At 35.0% G+C, this 18130-nt stretch overlaps 4 protein-coding genes across 4 annotated transcripts; 1 reads left to right on the top strand and 3 right to left on the bottom strand.

The window, feature by feature from the left end:
- Nucleotides 1–242: 242 nt before the first annotated feature.
- Nucleotides 243–6739, bottom strand: LeuRS (Leucyl-tRNA synthetase). The gene is made up of 5 exons (XM_040708127.2): nucleotides 5765–6739; nucleotides 5584–5700; nucleotides 3963–4594; nucleotides 2024–3073; nucleotides 243–1974 (listed from the first exon to the last, which is right to left on the bottom strand). Exons 1-5 carry the CDS (start codon nucleotides 5846–5848, stop codon nucleotides 300–302), a joined length of 3558 nt encoding a protein of 1185 aa, XP_040564061.1. The 5' UTR covers nucleotides 5849–6739; the 3' UTR covers nucleotides 243–299.
- A 53-nt stretch (nucleotides 6740–6792) lies between these two features.
- Nucleotides 6793–7505, top strand: EMC5 (ER membrane protein complex subunit 5). The gene has a single exon (XM_040708124.2). It carries the CDS (start codon nucleotides 6793–6795, stop codon nucleotides 7195–7197), a length of 405 nt encoding a protein of 134 aa, XP_040564058.1. The 3' UTR covers nucleotides 7198–7505.
- A 2189-nt stretch (nucleotides 7506–9694) lies between these two features.
- On the bottom strand, nucleotides 9695–11841 carry RpS26 (ribosomal protein S26). The gene is made up of 2 exons (XM_040708125.2): nucleotides 10000–11841; nucleotides 9695–9931 (listed from the first exon to the last, which is right to left on the bottom strand). Exons 1-2 carry the CDS (start codon nucleotides 10178–10180, stop codon nucleotides 9753–9755), a joined length of 360 nt encoding a protein of 119 aa, XP_040564059.1. The 5' UTR covers nucleotides 10181–11841; the 3' UTR covers nucleotides 9695–9752.
- A 128-nt stretch (nucleotides 11842–11969) lies between these two features.
- Nucleotides 11970–16116, bottom strand: LOC121114229 (mitochondrial glycine transporter). Its single transcript, XM_040708123.2, has 2 exons — nucleotides 15695–16116; nucleotides 11970–13484 (listed from the first exon to the last, which is right to left on the bottom strand). Exon 2 carries the CDS (start codon nucleotides 13073–13075, stop codon nucleotides 12215–12217), a length of 861 nt encoding a protein of 286 aa, XP_040564057.1. The 5' UTR covers nucleotides 13076–13484; nucleotides 15695–16116; the 3' UTR covers nucleotides 11970–12214.
- Between the last annotated feature and the right edge of the window lie 2014 nt (nucleotides 16117–18130).

The following is an 18130-nucleotide window of genomic DNA, read 5'->3' on the forward strand; positions in this document are numbered from 1 at the left end:
TTTGTGGCGAGTTTGGGGTTTTCACATTTCTTAGTTATTAGTCGTTTAAAATCCTATTGAGTTTTGCTCAGATACTAGCGCCGTGTATTTGCAAACAAGTTGTGTCTAAGGTTAAACAGCCCTATAGTCTTTATAAATTTAACGTTATTCTTGTACATAAAACAGTTCATATACTATGACATATAAAAAGTTTATATATGTCCAGTCTTTTATAACCAAAATGAGATGATAGTCTAAACAAATGACTTTAGAATGTAGTTTATTTTTGGATCCATATAAAATATTATATTGTCAGTTTATTAACAAATATTATAGACAATTTTGTTTCCAACGGATTCTTTAGAATCTCTATTCATTATGAAAACATTTCCTCCTTGAAGGTCAACGCTCCAAATATCACTAGGAGTGATTTCAACTTTCCCATCAAAAGGTTTATCAAGGGAAGGCATTTTTCTAGACCCCATCAATGGATCAGAGTAGCGGAACAATTTCACTTTAGATACATTTTTTATTCCCCGTTCAGTTCGACACAATCTAGCAATAACACTCTCAGTTGTATCACCCTCTAGAATACCGCAAACAAATTCAAACAAACCGGAATGAGGTTGATTATTTGAAAAAGTAATCGAAACTGAAGGTTCGGTTCTAAAATGAATATAAGGTTCTCCTGGACGGCATCCCTCTTCTTTAATCTTCACATCTGGTGCCATGTCAGAGTAATTAATTTCCAGTCCATCCAAACCCAAATTTGTACAAATATAATCCTTGTTATTCCTAAGGACATTGAGCTCGTCAAATGGAAGAGTTAAATCTAAAGTGGACAGACCTGTCGCCGCAACCCTATCCTTAGTAAATTGTACAAAAGGCATTATTTTTTTCATCCACTTCTTAAGCTCTGGGATTTTGCCCAGTTCTTGAGACACCACTTTGTTGTCAGGGATAGCACCAGGTGAGCTTGTATACATCTCCTTTAACTTTGACAAAACGATGCATTGCCAATTAGGGTATGTCTTAGCAACATAGGCAGTGGCGTGTGTAGGTTTGGAAGGGGAAACTTCTTTGGACAACTTTTTGTTCTTCGGAGGTTGAGAAAACGCCTTCAGTTTTAGACGGAAATTTCTTATGGCTTCCATCAAATACTCGGAACTTTTAATGATAATATCGTCCACTTCTTGTGCCTTAGGCCATTTTATGGTTAAAATGGAGCCTTCTTTCCCCAATAGCTTCCAAATATGTTCAGAGACGTGGGGACAAATAGGGGAAAGCAAAATTGATTGTACTTCAATGAACTGAAGAACCAGAGCCTTTTGCATTCCGACAGCCCCACAGAGTTCCCTGTATTTATCACGAGACTGTTGCATCTCAAAAAATCCCGTTCGAAGGCCTTCTCTGAAAAGCATATTACCAAAGTTTTTATCCGTCTCAATGATCTTTTTGTTCATTTCATTAGCGAAGACTGTGTCATGGAAATTAAATGATTTATCTGTTCTAAACGTAATATCCTTTTCATCAATCATTTCCTTTACCCATTCAATAAAGTTGTAAAGTCTCAAAATTCCCGCCTCTGCCAATGTCTCAGCAAAGTTAGCATCCTCAACTGAGTCCCCGGCATCAGCAAGAGCTAATCTCATTCCATCGGCAGAGAACTTGTTGATTGCATCCGTAAGAGTTAAAAAGTTTCCGGTAGATTTACTCATTTTTTCAGAGTTTAGAAGAAGATGCCCATTAGCACGAATCCCTTGTGGCCATTTTTTATCATCTGCCTCTGGCCACATAGCTACATGATTATAAAGATAATAGGTAAGATGATTGGGAACCAAATCTTTTCCAGATACTCGTAGGTCCACAGGGTACCAATATTCGAACTCTCCCTTCATTTTTTCCAAAGATTCTTTAGAAATCTTGGAGTTCTTTGGATAGGATGCCTTTTTGAAAAAAATATAGTCCCATACTTCAGGTGTCATCTCTTCTGGCCTGAAAGGATAAAATTAAAAAGTAACGAATAAGAGAAGCATAGTCTTACTTTATGTTCAGCGCATTGGATGAAGCCTTTCCATCGAATGTGTCCCCTTGAAGAAAGTGTGCAATTGTATAGTAAGCCATATAAATTGTTGAGTCAGATAATGATTCGATAAGCCAACTTTCATCCCAAGGCAATTTACTTCCGAGTCCATAAGTTCTAGAGCATGCATGCTCCTTGAGCCAACCTAATGTTGAGTGAAAATTCTTTTTTACTTCATCGTGATAGCATTCAACCCCTTCTAAGCAGCTCTCTGTAGATTTCAACCATGTTTCTTCACCATAATCCAAGTACCATTGATCACATAGAGCGACAACACAGTCATCTCCACTACGAGAGGTAATAGGCTTCTCTGGTTCCATATATAGTACGGCAGAGTTATTTCCAATCATTTCATCTTTTAATAAGGGTTTGACCTCTTGCACAGATTTTCCTTTATGTTCACCAACGATCATTACCCCTTCGTAAAAACCTTTTAAATAGACTTGTTCCTTAGCTTCAGTCAATTTATCTCTATCATTTTGGCTTTGAATTTTAAGTTTATCACACACATAAACGGCGCTTAAATTTCCCAATTCCGGTACAGAAATGATTGGCACAGGATCAAAAGGAAGAACCATATCATCAGCGATCCCATACTTTTCTCTGAAAGGTGCTTTGTTCTTTAGGTCTCTTAGGGCAGCATAGTCATCTGGAGAGTCTGAAGGGACACTAGTAACAACACCTGTGCCTTTATCAGATTTTATAGTGAGCATAGGGAGAGCATGTATTTTTTCAAATGAAGTCAAAGGAGCTGACAGAGCAGCACCAAGTAAATCTTCTCCTTTAAGTTCTTTAACCACAAAATCAATTTTCCCATTTTCATGAGTAAATCCCTGATATGACATATTCCTCGCTGCTCTTTCAGTACAAATATAGATGGACTTCTCGCCCTTTACATTAACACGAAATGCCGAATATTTGATGTCAGGATGAATCCAACAGTTTGTTTGACCGTACATGGTCTCGGGTCGGAGTGTGGCTGCAACAAAATAAATAGGTTCTTTGAGCGACCTGCATAGGCAGCACAAACCGTTATTTAAGTATAACTCAAGCAATATACCGGCTGGTCCATTTATATCTGAACTCTTACTAATTTCCTAATTAATGCAGGTCGAGTGATTGAAATTAATTCATATTTCGATATATTAAAGCATTAACAATTAGTTACAAAACAAAACAAGCCTGAGCTCTCTAGCTTACGCCCAAATCGAGAAAATGAGACTAAAACGTGATTGACGAATTTCTATTCGCGCACAGGAAGAAGAGCTCTGTCAAAAAGGCCAAACTGGATCCGGAGTAGTTAAGGAAAACAGCCCAGATCAATCTCCTCAAATCCATGACCGCCCATGTAAGAGATCTAGAAGCTTCACACCAGACTGTCCAGAGAGTTATTAAAAAAGTGGGTGGAACGAGCCTTGTTAGGGTGGAGAGACAACTTTTGATACCAACAATGTAAGAAACCCATCTCCTCCGCTGCAAGACTTTTTTGAATGAGTTTTGAATTAGTATTTTGAGTTCTTTTGAACTCTTTTTTGATACTTTTGGCCCCCTACAGCCACTCAACCACAGCTTTTGCTTACATGTCGAAAGGAATGCCTGCAGTGTCAGTCATGCAAACACTGATGCCCTCAAATCCCCTGTCAGCGAGCACTGAGATGCCATGCCAGAGGCCTATATCCGCAGTAGGCGTTAAGCATTCCACCACCACCACGAAGCCATCATTGCAGCTAAGGACTAAGCTGCAATGTATTATTAAGAGAGCTCAGACGCACATCTATTTACAGTATTAATATGGTTTAAATACTAATATTAATTAATAAGTTATATCTTGTTGAAGTTTAAAATTAAAAGTGTTCAGATTTTAATGGACCACTCGGTATAAAGCTAAATTTTTACTTACTTTAATTTACTAGGATAGGGAGCCAATAACTTCATCTTTATCAATGTATACTCCTGAGGGCCAACGCCTTCACCAGAGCTCCTGTCATGATCCATACAGGGCTGGCCATCCTTTGGTGAAAAAATGGTGTACCTCTTTCCAAATTTTACTTTTTCCCTTTCCTTTAAGCGGGTAAATTGCCAACGAACAAAAGAGTCATAGAATGGATTCACATCCGTCGTGATGAAGGACCTTCTCCAATCTACGTGTAATCCCATCTTCTTTAAATCCCTTTTGGCTAGAGGTGGAAAGTATTCTAACCAATGTGAGGAATCAGCAAAGGGTTTGATCTCATCATCTGTAAGACCCAAGCCTTTCATAATTTCCCATTGATATTTAGCAGTCCCTGTTTTTGCAACAGCCTTAGACTTTTTCCCCTTGGACTTATCCTTAAAGATAGCAGACTCCGAGTCCACAGATTCCTCCTTGGGCGAGACTTCAAATCCACCTGAGGGGAATGTCGGAGGAAACCCGAAGTCTTGCATTTCCCTTTTGAGTTTGTCTGCACATGCTTTAATCGGCATTCCAGTACAATGAAATCCAAAAGGAAACAAGCATTTCTTCCCTTTGAGCCTTTGAAATCCCACTGCAAACTATTTATTGTACGGAATGAGAAGAAAATATTAATTAATTAATCAGTATTATACTTCAAATTGACAATTGTGGAGCGTCAACATAAAAAACAAAATTGTACAAGTTTCAACTTCTCAGTCTTAAAATGCATAATTAAAATACAACAATGGTCCTTCCTATTACCAACTATACATTCATACCATCATCTCATTAAAACTAAATGGTTATGAGTAATATAACTGTAAGCATTTGAACTTTATACTGTGCAATAGAATAGTCATATTTTAGTCATTTTGTATTAAAATAGTAAAAATGACTCAATTAATATATCGATCATCAATGATTGGAATATAAAATCATTGCATTATCTTCATCTCTAGAAGTACCGTAAATCCTTCATTTAATTACAAGTTACATTTTGTACATAACATATAAACATTGAGCCCAATATTTCATAGACAAATTTGAGTCAAATAGAATATTAGCTGCAGTTTATAATATTTATTTGATTTAAGCTACTTAATTTATAAAATAGTCAAAAATTACACTAGAAATTAATCGAGCATTCATGATGGATTATTCAATTACTGCATTACTTCATACCAAGAAGTAGCGTAAATCATTCATTTAAGTAAAAGTTATCCAAAAAATAGTATATACATACAACCCAATATTTCATTGACATATTTGAGTCAATTAGAGGCTCCTTATTCAAATTACTGGGATGAGTGTATATACACAAAAATACAAGATATAGTTAAGAACCTTTATTACAGTTCAGAGACTTAATTTGGAACCGTTATAGCCCTTTCAAGTTTATATAATCTCTCAATTTCTAAATTTTGGCTATTTAAGAGTGCAATTTGGGACACAGCCAAAGGATTAATAAGAATAATTTGTAGATACAAATGGAGTATTTTAATCCAGACTCAATTTTGATAGAAATAATTCTAGCTTGCTTGATTCTTGACGGGTAACAATTTTCAATTCCCCAATTTCATTGATTTACCTCACATTTGGAGAGAGAGAAAGTATGCCCCAAGTGAAGGCAGCCATTCATGTAGGGATATGGAAAGGTGACAAAGAATTTGTCTGCTCCATTCTGGTCATGATCTTCTTCGAAGACCTAAAGCCGAAAGAGAAGCAATGAGTAATGAATTATTCATCGTCAAAGAACACGATGAGCCCACCTTGAGTTCCTCCCATTTAGATTGAACCTCTTTTTCAATATCCTTGAGGAACTCCACTTTAAAAGTTCCCTTCCGCTCAGTCATGTTGATTTACAGGCAGCAAGGATGAGACGTTGAGACCGGAATTTGTTGAGCATGCAGCAAAGCGAAAACACCAAGGGCAAACTGTTTCACTCGGCACGTCATACAATTTGCTAATGACGTATACAACATACGTCAACGTTGAATAAGTAGAAATTGCGCATGCGCATAAAGTAATACGAAAAACGACATCTAGCGAATAAATCCCTCATTACTCTTTCGTTGAATAATTTAAATCGTTTATATAATCAAATTTTTGTTATTTATATGTATGGATCATATCAAAGTTTGGGTTAAATTTATTATAATTATACTTCACTATTGATAGGATCATGAATCATGCTCCAGCCCTGCATCTGTGCATAAATATTATTTATACAAAAAATGAGACGAATAATAAATGATCATTAAATTAATGATGTAATTTCTGGCTATTCTATATTAATACCATTTTTAAATTTAAGTATTCTGGGGCACAATTATAAAGTTCAAATGACCACTGTTCGCTAGCCTCTTTTCAAGCTCCCCCATAGTTTTTATCATATGTATATTTAAAAACAAACATATTTATTAATGTTATTAATATTACGGTGTTGATAATTTTTGGGGCCGCCCCCCCCATGATGAAAACTAGCAACTCCCCCTGCTCATAAATACATGATAACCATTTTATTTTAATAGATCAAAATTTAATGATAGCATCACTTAATTTACTTAGTGTATAGTAGGTGATTCGAATTCTAGGTAATTAAATAATGCTTTTAAGAGGAAGAAATATATCAATTTGCACAAGATGCTTATACAAGTGCTGCGATCTGGCGCATAAGTTTTTCACACTTCTCTTGAGTTTTTTATAAGTTTTAACTTATAATTATTAAGTAGGTTAATATATCTCTATCTTGAATCGTTTTAATCCTTGGAGAACTTCCTTTTAACGAGTATACACAATGGGGAATTGGGAATCCGGAATGCACTATCTCCTGGCTCTTTCCATACTCGTGGTTCTGCATGCCGCCTATTCCGCGGCTGAGTGGAGAGCAAGACGCAAACACGAAGACCCCGGAGAGCAAGAAGAAGATCTTCCTCTGGATATTGTTTTACAAACACTGATTGGACTCGCAAGTGCCATGGTGGGTGTTGTGCATGTATCAGGATCCTTTAAGGAGATTCGAGCCACTGTGGAGCTAGCTCAGCGCAATTGGGAGAACACACGAAATAGATCCAGCTTTTACATCTTTAATCATCGAGGAAAAGCCTTTTCCCCACATTACGAACCACCTCCATCTCGAGCCGCTATAAGACGAAATCGGCCCTATGCTGTAACAGAAATACCTCAACGATTCCTATCCTAACTTCAGCAGAGCCTCATACTTTTAGATTTCAATCATTATCAAATCAATAATCATGTTAATTGTTGTCTCTTAAATCAATTAATATTGTTCTTCTATTTATTTTAGATTCATTCATTAAATAGTACTCTGTTCAATCTTTATACTCCCATTTTGTTCAACAGCTATCAAATTGTACCATTGAATGACAGGATTGCAGCTTGTGCGTTCAATTCGGTTACTAGTGTATGATATATTCATTGATTGATTAATTATCTCTTTCTGATATGCATCAACTACAAGTTAATGAAATACAACTTCTTACGATATCATTATATTATATAACTCTAACATGGGACTTATGGGCTCACATTCTCCGTCTTAATTCTAAATTGGATCGTATTATTTAAAAACCATTGCGTCAAATACTTGGTTGAATGAATCGCAGTTCAATTGTTTGTGTGACGCAGTATCTTAAAAGTCTTTGTTACCCATATCCATATAAAGAATTATCCCTCTTACAACTAAGAACTTCTTGTCAAAGTATTTTATTCTTTTTTTAAATAATATCCTTTAATGAGGATTTATCCTGTTCTATTACGAGTAGTCTCGACCGTATATGAAATAATTATTGGTCCTTTTCTGTCTTTTAAATTAATGGAACAATTCCAAAATGAAAAGAGTCGCCATAAACATTATTTACAACAGAAGAAATTTTGTCAATTATTACTCTCCTTAACGTAGCTTATTCAGCTTAATGTAAGACCAATAACGGAATTATCGAAGCTATGTTCGTCAATACTTGATGAATTTTCTATATTGGGTAAATATTCAATTACAGTTTAACTATCTAAACTTATATATTGCCATAATATTAACTCTTGATCATTGTTAAAGACTCAAGTGTATCTCACTTCCACATAAATTTTTTTATAGCCATTCAAAATTAATTACTATATTTTTAGTTGACGGCATTATGATAGTAAAACGGTAAGTGAGTATTTAGACTAGTAGTTATTTAAATTTATGTGTGGTCACATTAAAAGTTGTTCTACAAAGACGTCATTTATAATATTGTAAAAATATGTTTCTGCGTACAAAGTTGATCTTATCCGAATTTGACTGTATTTCAATGGTCTTTACCAGTGGCGGAATAGTACAATTTTTACAGGGGATGCCTAGGGGTTTAATGTTAGCGGCACTATATAACAGATTTACATTAGTATTTTTTTTTTTTAATTTTGCTCTTCGAAACAGAATTTCGAATCTTGTGTTTTTGTTCAAAATTAAATTTTTTCGATTTTTTTTATTGCATATTTTCTTATAAATATTTTTTAAGCCAAAATGTGGGTCTTTTTTCATTGATTACGTTTTCAATAAGAAAATCTATTTCATTTTAGATATTAATTAAGTTTTTTAATTCTTTCAGAATTTGGTAGATTCTTTGCCGAGAGGAAAGTTCTATATTTTTTGTTACTCTTTTTTTCCAGTTACTATACTTAGCACAATGGATAATACTCTTATAAATAAATTAATATATATTCACATTTGTTCCGTATAACAATTAGTTATGTACAAATACTTATCAAAACATAAGACTAATCAATTGATTATCTACATAATTAATACAGGATCCCACGAATTCGACAGTGAGCCTTGTCAGATACGTTTAGCTATAGAAAAAATCGTACTTCCAAAGTAGTGGTTACCCATCTGTGAGTGGCAACCCCAACTGGGATTGCTTAAAGCCTTCTAAAAAGTTGTTGCATGATACTGAATGTCCTAGAGTTGGATTCTCGTGTTAAAATCAATAATCTCTAATTATAATAAGTCAACTAAATTAAAATATAATTTTAAAAATTTGAGATTGTCGAGATGAGTGGAGAGAAAGGTATTAGGAAATAAAAATAGAGTGAGGAATTTTTAAACTAAGGATTTACTTTCCTAGTTGAAGCAGGAATAGAAAAATGTCACTGGCAAAGAAATTTAAGAAATAAAAAACTTTGTGCCCATAAATTATCAGATATTTAAATATTTAGAATGGTATAAGTTAGCTCCAGAAAAGTAGGATAAACCCATATAGCTTTGATTCCTTGGGGTTACCGCAGCTTAGTTAATGTTATTAAGGAGTCACAGCACAAAAAGTGGGGAACCGATGTTCTAGAGACTACTCTCAGACGTTAGGTCCACTATTAAATATGTAGGACCAATGAATCTCACAAAATTTGTAATTCATATCTGCGTTAAAACCCTAATACATTTTGATAGTCACCATAATAGCTAATTAATCGTCACTTGAGTTTCTCTAAAGTGGTATCTTAACTATCAACAGAGGTATTGAAACGATCAGAAAATCTCATTGTGTACACACATTAAGAAAGAGAACAATATGCACTAGTTAGAGGGAAGGATGTCCGTTCCTTCAACATATCAAAGCAAGTAATTGGGGTGGAATAATTGATTATCACTGACGATGATTATTGATTATTAAGCGAAATAAAGGTAAACAGAGAGTCCGTGATACAGTGTAGTCACTATAATTCAATATTTATGAGAACATAAAGAAAGGAGATAATGATTTATTTGGAGGCGCCGACTTTGTTGGCTCCCTGTTGGTTCATGGGAGCACGGATGGGGTATCTTGGTGGAGGTGTACGATCCTTGCGGGCTTCCCGGGAACGATTTCTTACGACCTTGCTGTGGATTGCGCATGAAACGCAGTAGTATAACTTGGCGTACAACTTGGGCAATTGGTAGTCTGAAAAAGAGGAAGGAGTCACGTGAAAGAAGGGATCCATAAGGAGGTAAGAGTGAGGAGACACTTACTTGCGTAGACAGAGGCGTCAGCAATATCTCGGACAGCGGCGGCCTCAACAATGTTACGGATAACAAACTTCCTGATAGCTTTGTCCTTGGGGCAAGCTTTGGAGCAGTTGGTACACCGAATGTACTTGACGTGCCCACGTCCGTGCTTGGCTCTTCCGTTATTACGGCGCTTGGTAGTCATTCTACTATTTTTTTAATAGTGTTACGGCGTTCCGTTCACGCTCAGGTCCAGGAGGAAAAGGAAGTTAAAAAGGGAAAACTATATAAAATACAGTAATGTAATGGGAGTGGATGCGGTTCGAACTTCTTAATACATTTAGCTACAAACTATTGAGTCGAGCCATTGAGACAGCTGTTGAATGCAGTCCTCAAATTATTTCCTTCATTCTTTTCAATGATAAATAGTTAGGGTTTCACTTTACTGACGTCACAACTAATAATGACCAATGAAGTATATGGACTACAGACAACAGCTGTCTCTACTCTTTGGCTAAATAAAATTAAGACAAATATAATTAATATATCTATTACAAGGGATATTTGCCCATAAGTACTCCACCTATGGAGGCCTAGGCTCTACTGATTTTCAAGGATTATTCTACATATACATACATCTGTCAATGTTATATGCCTATTATGTAGTATAAAATAGAGGTAACTAGCCCCCCCAAACTGCCCCTGTGTTTGCCATTCTATCACCCTGTATATAAACAATATAAATAAATATGTAATGCATATCATAGCGATCACTGATTAAATGTAGGATCTGCATTATTTCCAATTCGTCTCAATACATGTGGTATCACTATTTCATGTTCAAGAAACACAAAAAACTCAATAGTTTATCTGACTTATGAGTTTATTCACATTCTGTTTAAAAAAATAGTATCAAAACCATAGTATAGAAACCTTTTTCTATTTGTGTATCAAAAAAAAAAGATCCACAATTATTGAATGGTGACAAGAGAAAAACTTTATCATCCGTGATGTTCAGTGTGCGGCAATGAATCATGCAGTAGGATTTAAACTTGTTCAGAGCTCGTATCTCTTATTTTAAACTATTTTAAGTTGTATAAACTTATTCTAGAATCCAATTAGAACAATTTAAAAAAAACCCGTTCATATTACGATCGAGAAAAAGCATATCCGACTTGCTCGACGGCAAGGTCAAGGTGGAAGAAGTTTTTAGGATTTTCGGCTGCTCGGAGAGGTTCGTTTTCAAGGTAAAGAAGCTGAAATAGGATGGTATGAGTCTTCCACGGAGTCCTGATAGCGGGGGTCTCTACAAAATTCGGTCTCCAGCCTTCTTGGACTCGGTGAAGGAGAAGATAGAGAGGAGGCCGATGAAGAGCATGAGAAACATGGCCAATTTTTGAAATTAAAAAAAAAATAATATTTTAAATTTGGTTTCCAAACAAAAAATAATTATCTGTAAATTTCTATTAATTTTTGGAATTCTGGTTAAAAGACTTTTGACCGCTGTCAAACCCAGAACTGGACTATAAGATGCAGTTGAAAAGAAGGCTTATGTGACCTCTCACCCCAATGTGGAGTCTCTGAAGGCTGCGGTGGATAAGGAGTGGGAGAAAATGAGCGAGGACTTTGTGAGTAAGACGTACTTGGCCATCCACCCCATGCTGGTGGATATTTTGAGAAAATGATAGAGCTAATGACATACCAATAAACCAGTAAAAATTTTAATTCCCTGCCTCTTTTATTTTCGAAAATCTGGGTGAAATTGTGCACGGGAATCAATTACTGCACGATTCGCTGCCGTACACTGTAGTTAAAAAGTAATCAAATTAATTGAGTGAGTTTTAATAGTACTCCCCCCCACCCCAAGTATAAAATTATGTATCTACAGGTAATGTATCGTGAATTTTAATTGCATCTACTCTAACGCAATACAACATAATATGTACATAGTAATTAATAATAGCAAAAACTCTCTGATTAAAAAGATAATATAATCATGGGACATAATTGATTTTATTTCAAATAATGGATGTAGATTATAAAGTATTAGTTCCTTCAAAAATTATTATTAGTATTTTAATCTTTACTTGTCTTGTATGTTATTTAGATTAACAATTAATATAATAGAAAAAAAAAATGGTTTGTTAGAATGTTTAGTAAGATTCAAAATGATTGTCTTTATTGTGGTAGCCACCACCAAATTTGTATTAGTCTGTTAATAAATATTTAGAGAGTATGTTTATTTCAATCCAGTTTTCTTCATAATTTCTTCATAAACTGACCAAGTAAGTGCAGCCATGAGACTTCTACGTAACATCCTTGGAGCAAGACCTACAAAGTATCCTTTGGGTCCGTTCTGGCTCCAGATGGAGGTGGCAACGTTCATAATATTTCGTGAGTTGCACTGATGATCAAGTTGTATCCTTGTTTTTATAACATCAGCAGGATGAGTTACAGCAGAAGCAGCCATTCCAGCAATCAGTCCACAAAGGAAGTGAATCCATGCTGCATCGTGATCTGGTAAGGTTGAGCACTGAGCTTTTTGCTTTAAAGTACTGTAAAATGCCAAGTAAATCCCTGAAAAGGGTGCATCTCGAAGGATGGTAGGAATAAGGCCAGAGCTCATTCCTCGATAGCCCTCTTTACTACGCATTTCAATCAAGGCACTTATTACAGATTTATAAGGGAATAATCCGGATTCATACCGAACTTTGACCACTGTAAGAGGAATGGTAATTAAAGCAGCAGTGGAGCGAGCCATCATGCCACAAATAAGTGAGCTGAGTGTATCTTTTCCCTTAAGGCCAATTTTATCCAAAAAAGTAAGAGAACTGAAATGAATACCAACTCCAGGAACAGTACGGAGAAGAGACGGTGCGATTCCTTTCCACAAACCTAGTATTTTGGCATCAGACGAGAGCACCTCTCGTGTGACTGTAACCATAGTGGCTCCATCAAACACTACCGTTCGTTGAATCATTCTTGTTTTAATCAAATCAAGGGGCTGAAATAGAACTGTAGAGACGGAGGCAGAAAATGATCCTGCAATAAAGGATCGCAATACAGCTCCCTTTTTGCTGGAATTAGCACCTTCCTTCATCTTGGGGTTATTTCTTCAATTTGGTAAGTTATGTTAAATTAAATATAAATGAGAGAGTTCATATAGCGCGCACACACAGTGTTCTTTGTATGGTTTAGTTTTAAGCCGTTTGGTCGTCTAACTTAGCTCGATATTAGCAAGAGATCATCATTCTATTCTCCTTTCTGAGGTAATAGCGAACTTTATGGCGCAAAGCACCAATCTGTGAAGTCCAAGTAGCTCAGGGGGTTTGGGCGAACGTGTGTCGGAAGAACCATAATGGCATCTTGAGTAAATTTAGTATGGTCAACTGTACTAATGGATCCGTCAGATTGCTTTGACATAGAAGCACACGATTTCATGATGAATAATTTTAGTTAAGGGAGAAGAAGTGTTTAGGGCTTTCCTATACAATGGCAGCTATTATAGCCTGAAATAATAAGTAAAATAAATATTTGTCATGACAAAAATTGACGTTTTAACACATAACACGCACACTCGACACTGAATGAGTGACTACGTAAGTCTTAACTTCATCAATTAAATTATGAAATAACTGAATCTATCGAGATTTTGTAAATATATGTGTATAAGTAACTAAAGTGCTTCCAAAATTTATTTTTTGTGGTAATTCATCTCCACCAAACAAGGTTCATTTTAAATAACAAAACCTCTTGATTTTCATATCAAGATTTCTTGAGGTTTGAAGATTATAATCTGGAAAGTCTTTAAAAATATAAAGTCTATGGGCCTGTTCCAAAATTATACACACATATTTACAAAATCTTGATAGATGTGGTAACCCGCCTTGAGGAGGGAGGGGGTGGAAGAGGAAAAATTTAATGCGTAAATTGTTAAATGGATAGTACGTCAACAAACACACAGTAGAGTCTTGTTAATAACGGATAAATATTCATTCCTACTGATATTGAAGACAATTTAAAATTCAGACGTTTAATTGTTTATTAATAGTCTAGATAAAAGACGCAGATGTAGGACAAATGTATAGCTACGCGTTTAATAAATTATGTGATTAATACAATAGACTTAGTTAATGTCTACTATTTATAACGCCTCAAACTTAGTCTAACATCGCAATTTATTGAAATTAGAAAATGCTTTTACTATCGTACACATTTATTCTGGAAAAATTTAAACGCTGTAATTATTACAGCCATATTATGTATTAATATTATTAAGTAGTTACAAAAAACGGGTTTGTTTGTAAAATGTAAGTGATTAATTATTTAAAAAACTACTCCTATAAATTGGACAATCTTGGAATATCAATAACTTTTTGATATTTGATAAAAATATGACTGATTTCCAAATTATTACAGTAATACATCATAAAACTACTTTTATAACAGGGCATAACTCATAGTCATACATTACATTAGGCCGGAGTAAAGAAATAACAGCTTATATAAAGGCTATTTTATCTATGTTACTAGAAACATTGATTTGTATGAAACTTTCTCCATCACTGATTGGTTGGTTGTGAGTTTCATAAACTATAATAATGATACCATAGACCAGGGGTCGGCAACCTATGGTACACGTGCTCCTGCTCGCACGTGGAGACATATTCACTACCACGAACAAATTAGAACATATTCCGGTAGTCTGTGTATGTTTTTATAAATATTGTTGATAGTGGCACACTAATTGATTAGAAATGTTGAAGTTGACACTCCACGTCTGAAAGGTTGCCAACCCCTGCCATACACCTATGTTACAAGTAACATTGCCATACACCAATAAATATGCGGGCCGGTCATGAAACCCAATCAGCAGGTTGGTTAGGCAGTTACAACAGGAAGTTGCGTGTTTACAATCAGCTACAGGCCTAACTTCCGTGGCAACTCTGTTAGTAGCTAAGTGAAAGTGTCAATTTATATTTTTTTTAACCAGGAAATACTTGAAAGGGGGGGGGGATGAGCTGAACAATAAAAAAAATATGATGATATTGGGATGGTGACTTAACAGGTGGCCTTGGGAGCCATATGTTTGTGTTACAACAATTCCAAATAATATTAATTAATAAGTGGTGAGACTATTTGCGAGATAGTTGTAGGTAGAGCTGAGACTACTCTGAAAAATTGGAGAACCGCGATTCACGATTCAGTTTCTAACATAGTAGAATGAAATAGGATTCAATTCTAAAGTTTTGTGTAGAAAATATCGATTCCGATTCACAATTCTTTAGAAAATTAAGTAAAGTCGTGGATGTGGATCAATTGGAAGATGGTGGTTGAAAGGGGATTACAACTAAAGGCCATTCATATCTGTATGAATTTCATTTTTTGCTTTTAAAGAATAGGCAAGGTGAACTAGAGAAGATAAAATCTGAGCTTTCTATGCTGCAAATTGCGTTAATGATTCGATTTTAAACTGCTCAATACTTGTAAATGGTATTGAATCTGTACTCAAATGTAACTTTCCTTCAATTTCAGTCATAAGAGCTCTCTATAAAATTGAAAGAAAAACATCCAATTACACAACAGATGTGTATTAGGTCATGAGTTATTATGTTGCTAATGAGGGTTCTATTGTTCTAACTTTAGGAAAGGGGCTCTTTTTATTTTGGGATTTCTCGTATGACGAAGCGAGCAACAAGGGGAAGTAATTAATATTTACCTTTTATTCCCGATGAGGAGATGAGTAAGAAGTGGGACGAGATTTTTTAGAGTGATTATTTGAAATTAGGTCGCCTTGCTTTTACTCGTATGAAGCCTTCAATAGGTAAGGAAGAAATGAATTGAAAATGGGTTTGTGAGGTAGATTTATAGGTTCACCTTCTTCGATCGTATGTTTTTTTCTTTCTTTCTTTGATATCGCAAACCGGTTCAAACCAAATACTAGGGCTTGATTTAAGTCCCATCCAAAATGGAATGTAAAGAACCTGTGACAAGATATAACCTATTGGCTTAATTAATTAATTAGGTGGAGTCATTAAGCAATAGAAGAAATTAAATTTGCATCGCAGAGTTCACAAAGTACGCACCATTAGGAGAAAAACAAGGAAAATTGACTTGGACATTTGCTAACACGGCGTGTTTGTCTCGCGAGAGTGTGGAGGTCCCACATGCATGCCTTTCATAAACCATCATATTTTATTGAGCAATCTATCTTGTCTATGACAGAGGAATTGTACTCCTTCTCAGCTCAGACAAAATATTATTTTTTTTAATGTATAGGGACCTAAACATTTTATGGTAGTAGCAGTCGTTGTCGTCAACTTCTATTCGTATCTTTATTTTTATTCATATGGGATAATTTTTATCTCATGGCCCCACGTAAATATTATTGTCTAAATTTATTTTTAAACACATGGAAGTGAGTTCTTTAAAAACAATTTTTGATTCTAGTCACATGACTTTGAAATCATATCAATTGTAACTTTTTTTTGTATGAATATATACATGGTCATTGGTATATAAATTATATTAGTATCACACACATGAATCATACATCTGTATATACCATAGGCCATAGCCCATAGCATACGATGGTTGCAGTTGGAAAGAGGACATGTGACCCATATTATTGACTAAATTTATGTAGTAACGGCCTTGAATAGTCCCCTTCCCTCAGTTTTAAATCCTATCTGCGCCATTATAAAAACGCAACATATCCAATATTTTAATGCGGAGGAATTTGTATCTACTCATAGTAAAAATAAAATGCCTAGCCATGCCTCAGAGAATCAAAATCCCGATCTCTAATTGAAAGTAAGTTTGCCACAGAGCACAAACAAGAGTATTCTATCGTACATATAAAATTATTACAATATCATGTTAATGATTTATAATGGCCAATACTAAATTTAACTAAATCTATATTTTTCTTCATTTATATTTGTACCACTTGGAATAAGTCTTATTATGCAAACCCTGGAAGTGATATCCTCTCTATTGACTATTATATCATAGAATTCAATAATAATACTGTTAGAGTTCCGCGGTATTATTTGTACTAAAGAACAGGACTATATTATTTATGATATATGAGCAAAGGTCCAGTTAGACAAGTTCCAATGTATACAAAGATCCGGAAATTAGTATTACCTGAAATTATGAAAATAAACAACATCGTATCTAACCAGTTTCAGTTTTAAAGATAGCCATTGTCCATAAGCCCCGCTCACTATAAAACCGGCCTCGGGTCAAACTACAAGAGTCAGATGATTCAAATTCGCACATTTGAGCTGGTAATTGAGTAACTTTGCTATAAAGCAACGGTTCCCAACCTGTGGGTCTCCTAAGGCCTTCTAAAAAGATGTTGTATGATACTCTCGTGTTTATATCAATATTCTCTAATTATAAATTAGTCAACTAAACTGAAATTTATTTTGTAAAATTTCAGATTAATAATGAATCTAGAGACAAGTATTAAGAAAATAAAAAAAGTGAGGAATTTTTAAAGTAAGGATTTACATTCATAGTTGAAGCAGTAATTGAAAAGCCACAAAGTGTCATTTGCAACGAAATTATTGTAAGCAGGTTCGCCTGATTCTTTCTATTCCAACAATATAGCTTTGTGAAATAGGCTTTTCAAGCTTGTTGGTTATCAAATCTAAATAAAAGAGCAGACTTGTTGCAAAACATGATCTGCGTTGTGCTCTTGCAAAGACTGCTCCAATGATTTCAGATCTGGCGAGAAAGAAGAAAGTACAGCCTTCTCACTGACACTTATTGGTTTTCGCAATTCGAACTTTTTTGTGGTTAAAATATAAAAAATTGTTGTGCTGATAAAATTAATATGATTCAATTATTGAAAATTTGTAAATAAAAAAACATTGGGTCACAACCCTGGAAAGGTTGGGAACCGCTGCTATAGAGTAATCCAGGACCTTCTAAATGATGTAGTTGTACCACAGGAGGGGAAAATATATTTAAATAATATAAAAGACCGATGCATACATTGGAATTTTGTTAAAGCAGTTTTAGCCCTGATATAGTTTTAAATTATAATTTAAAGTCCACTATATTAACTAATAACTACTTGTGTAGCTAAGAAAAAAACAGGAAACTTCTGCATAAGATCTTCAACTTTAGATGGGAATTGTTGAAG

Source organism: Lepeophtheirus salmonis, chromosome 3 (assembly GCF_016086655.4).
Source record: "Lepeophtheirus salmonis chromosome 3, UVic_Lsal_1.4, whole genome shotgun sequence".
NCBI lineage: Eukaryota > Metazoa > Arthropoda > Copepoda > Siphonostomatoida > Caligidae > Lepeophtheirus > Lepeophtheirus salmonis.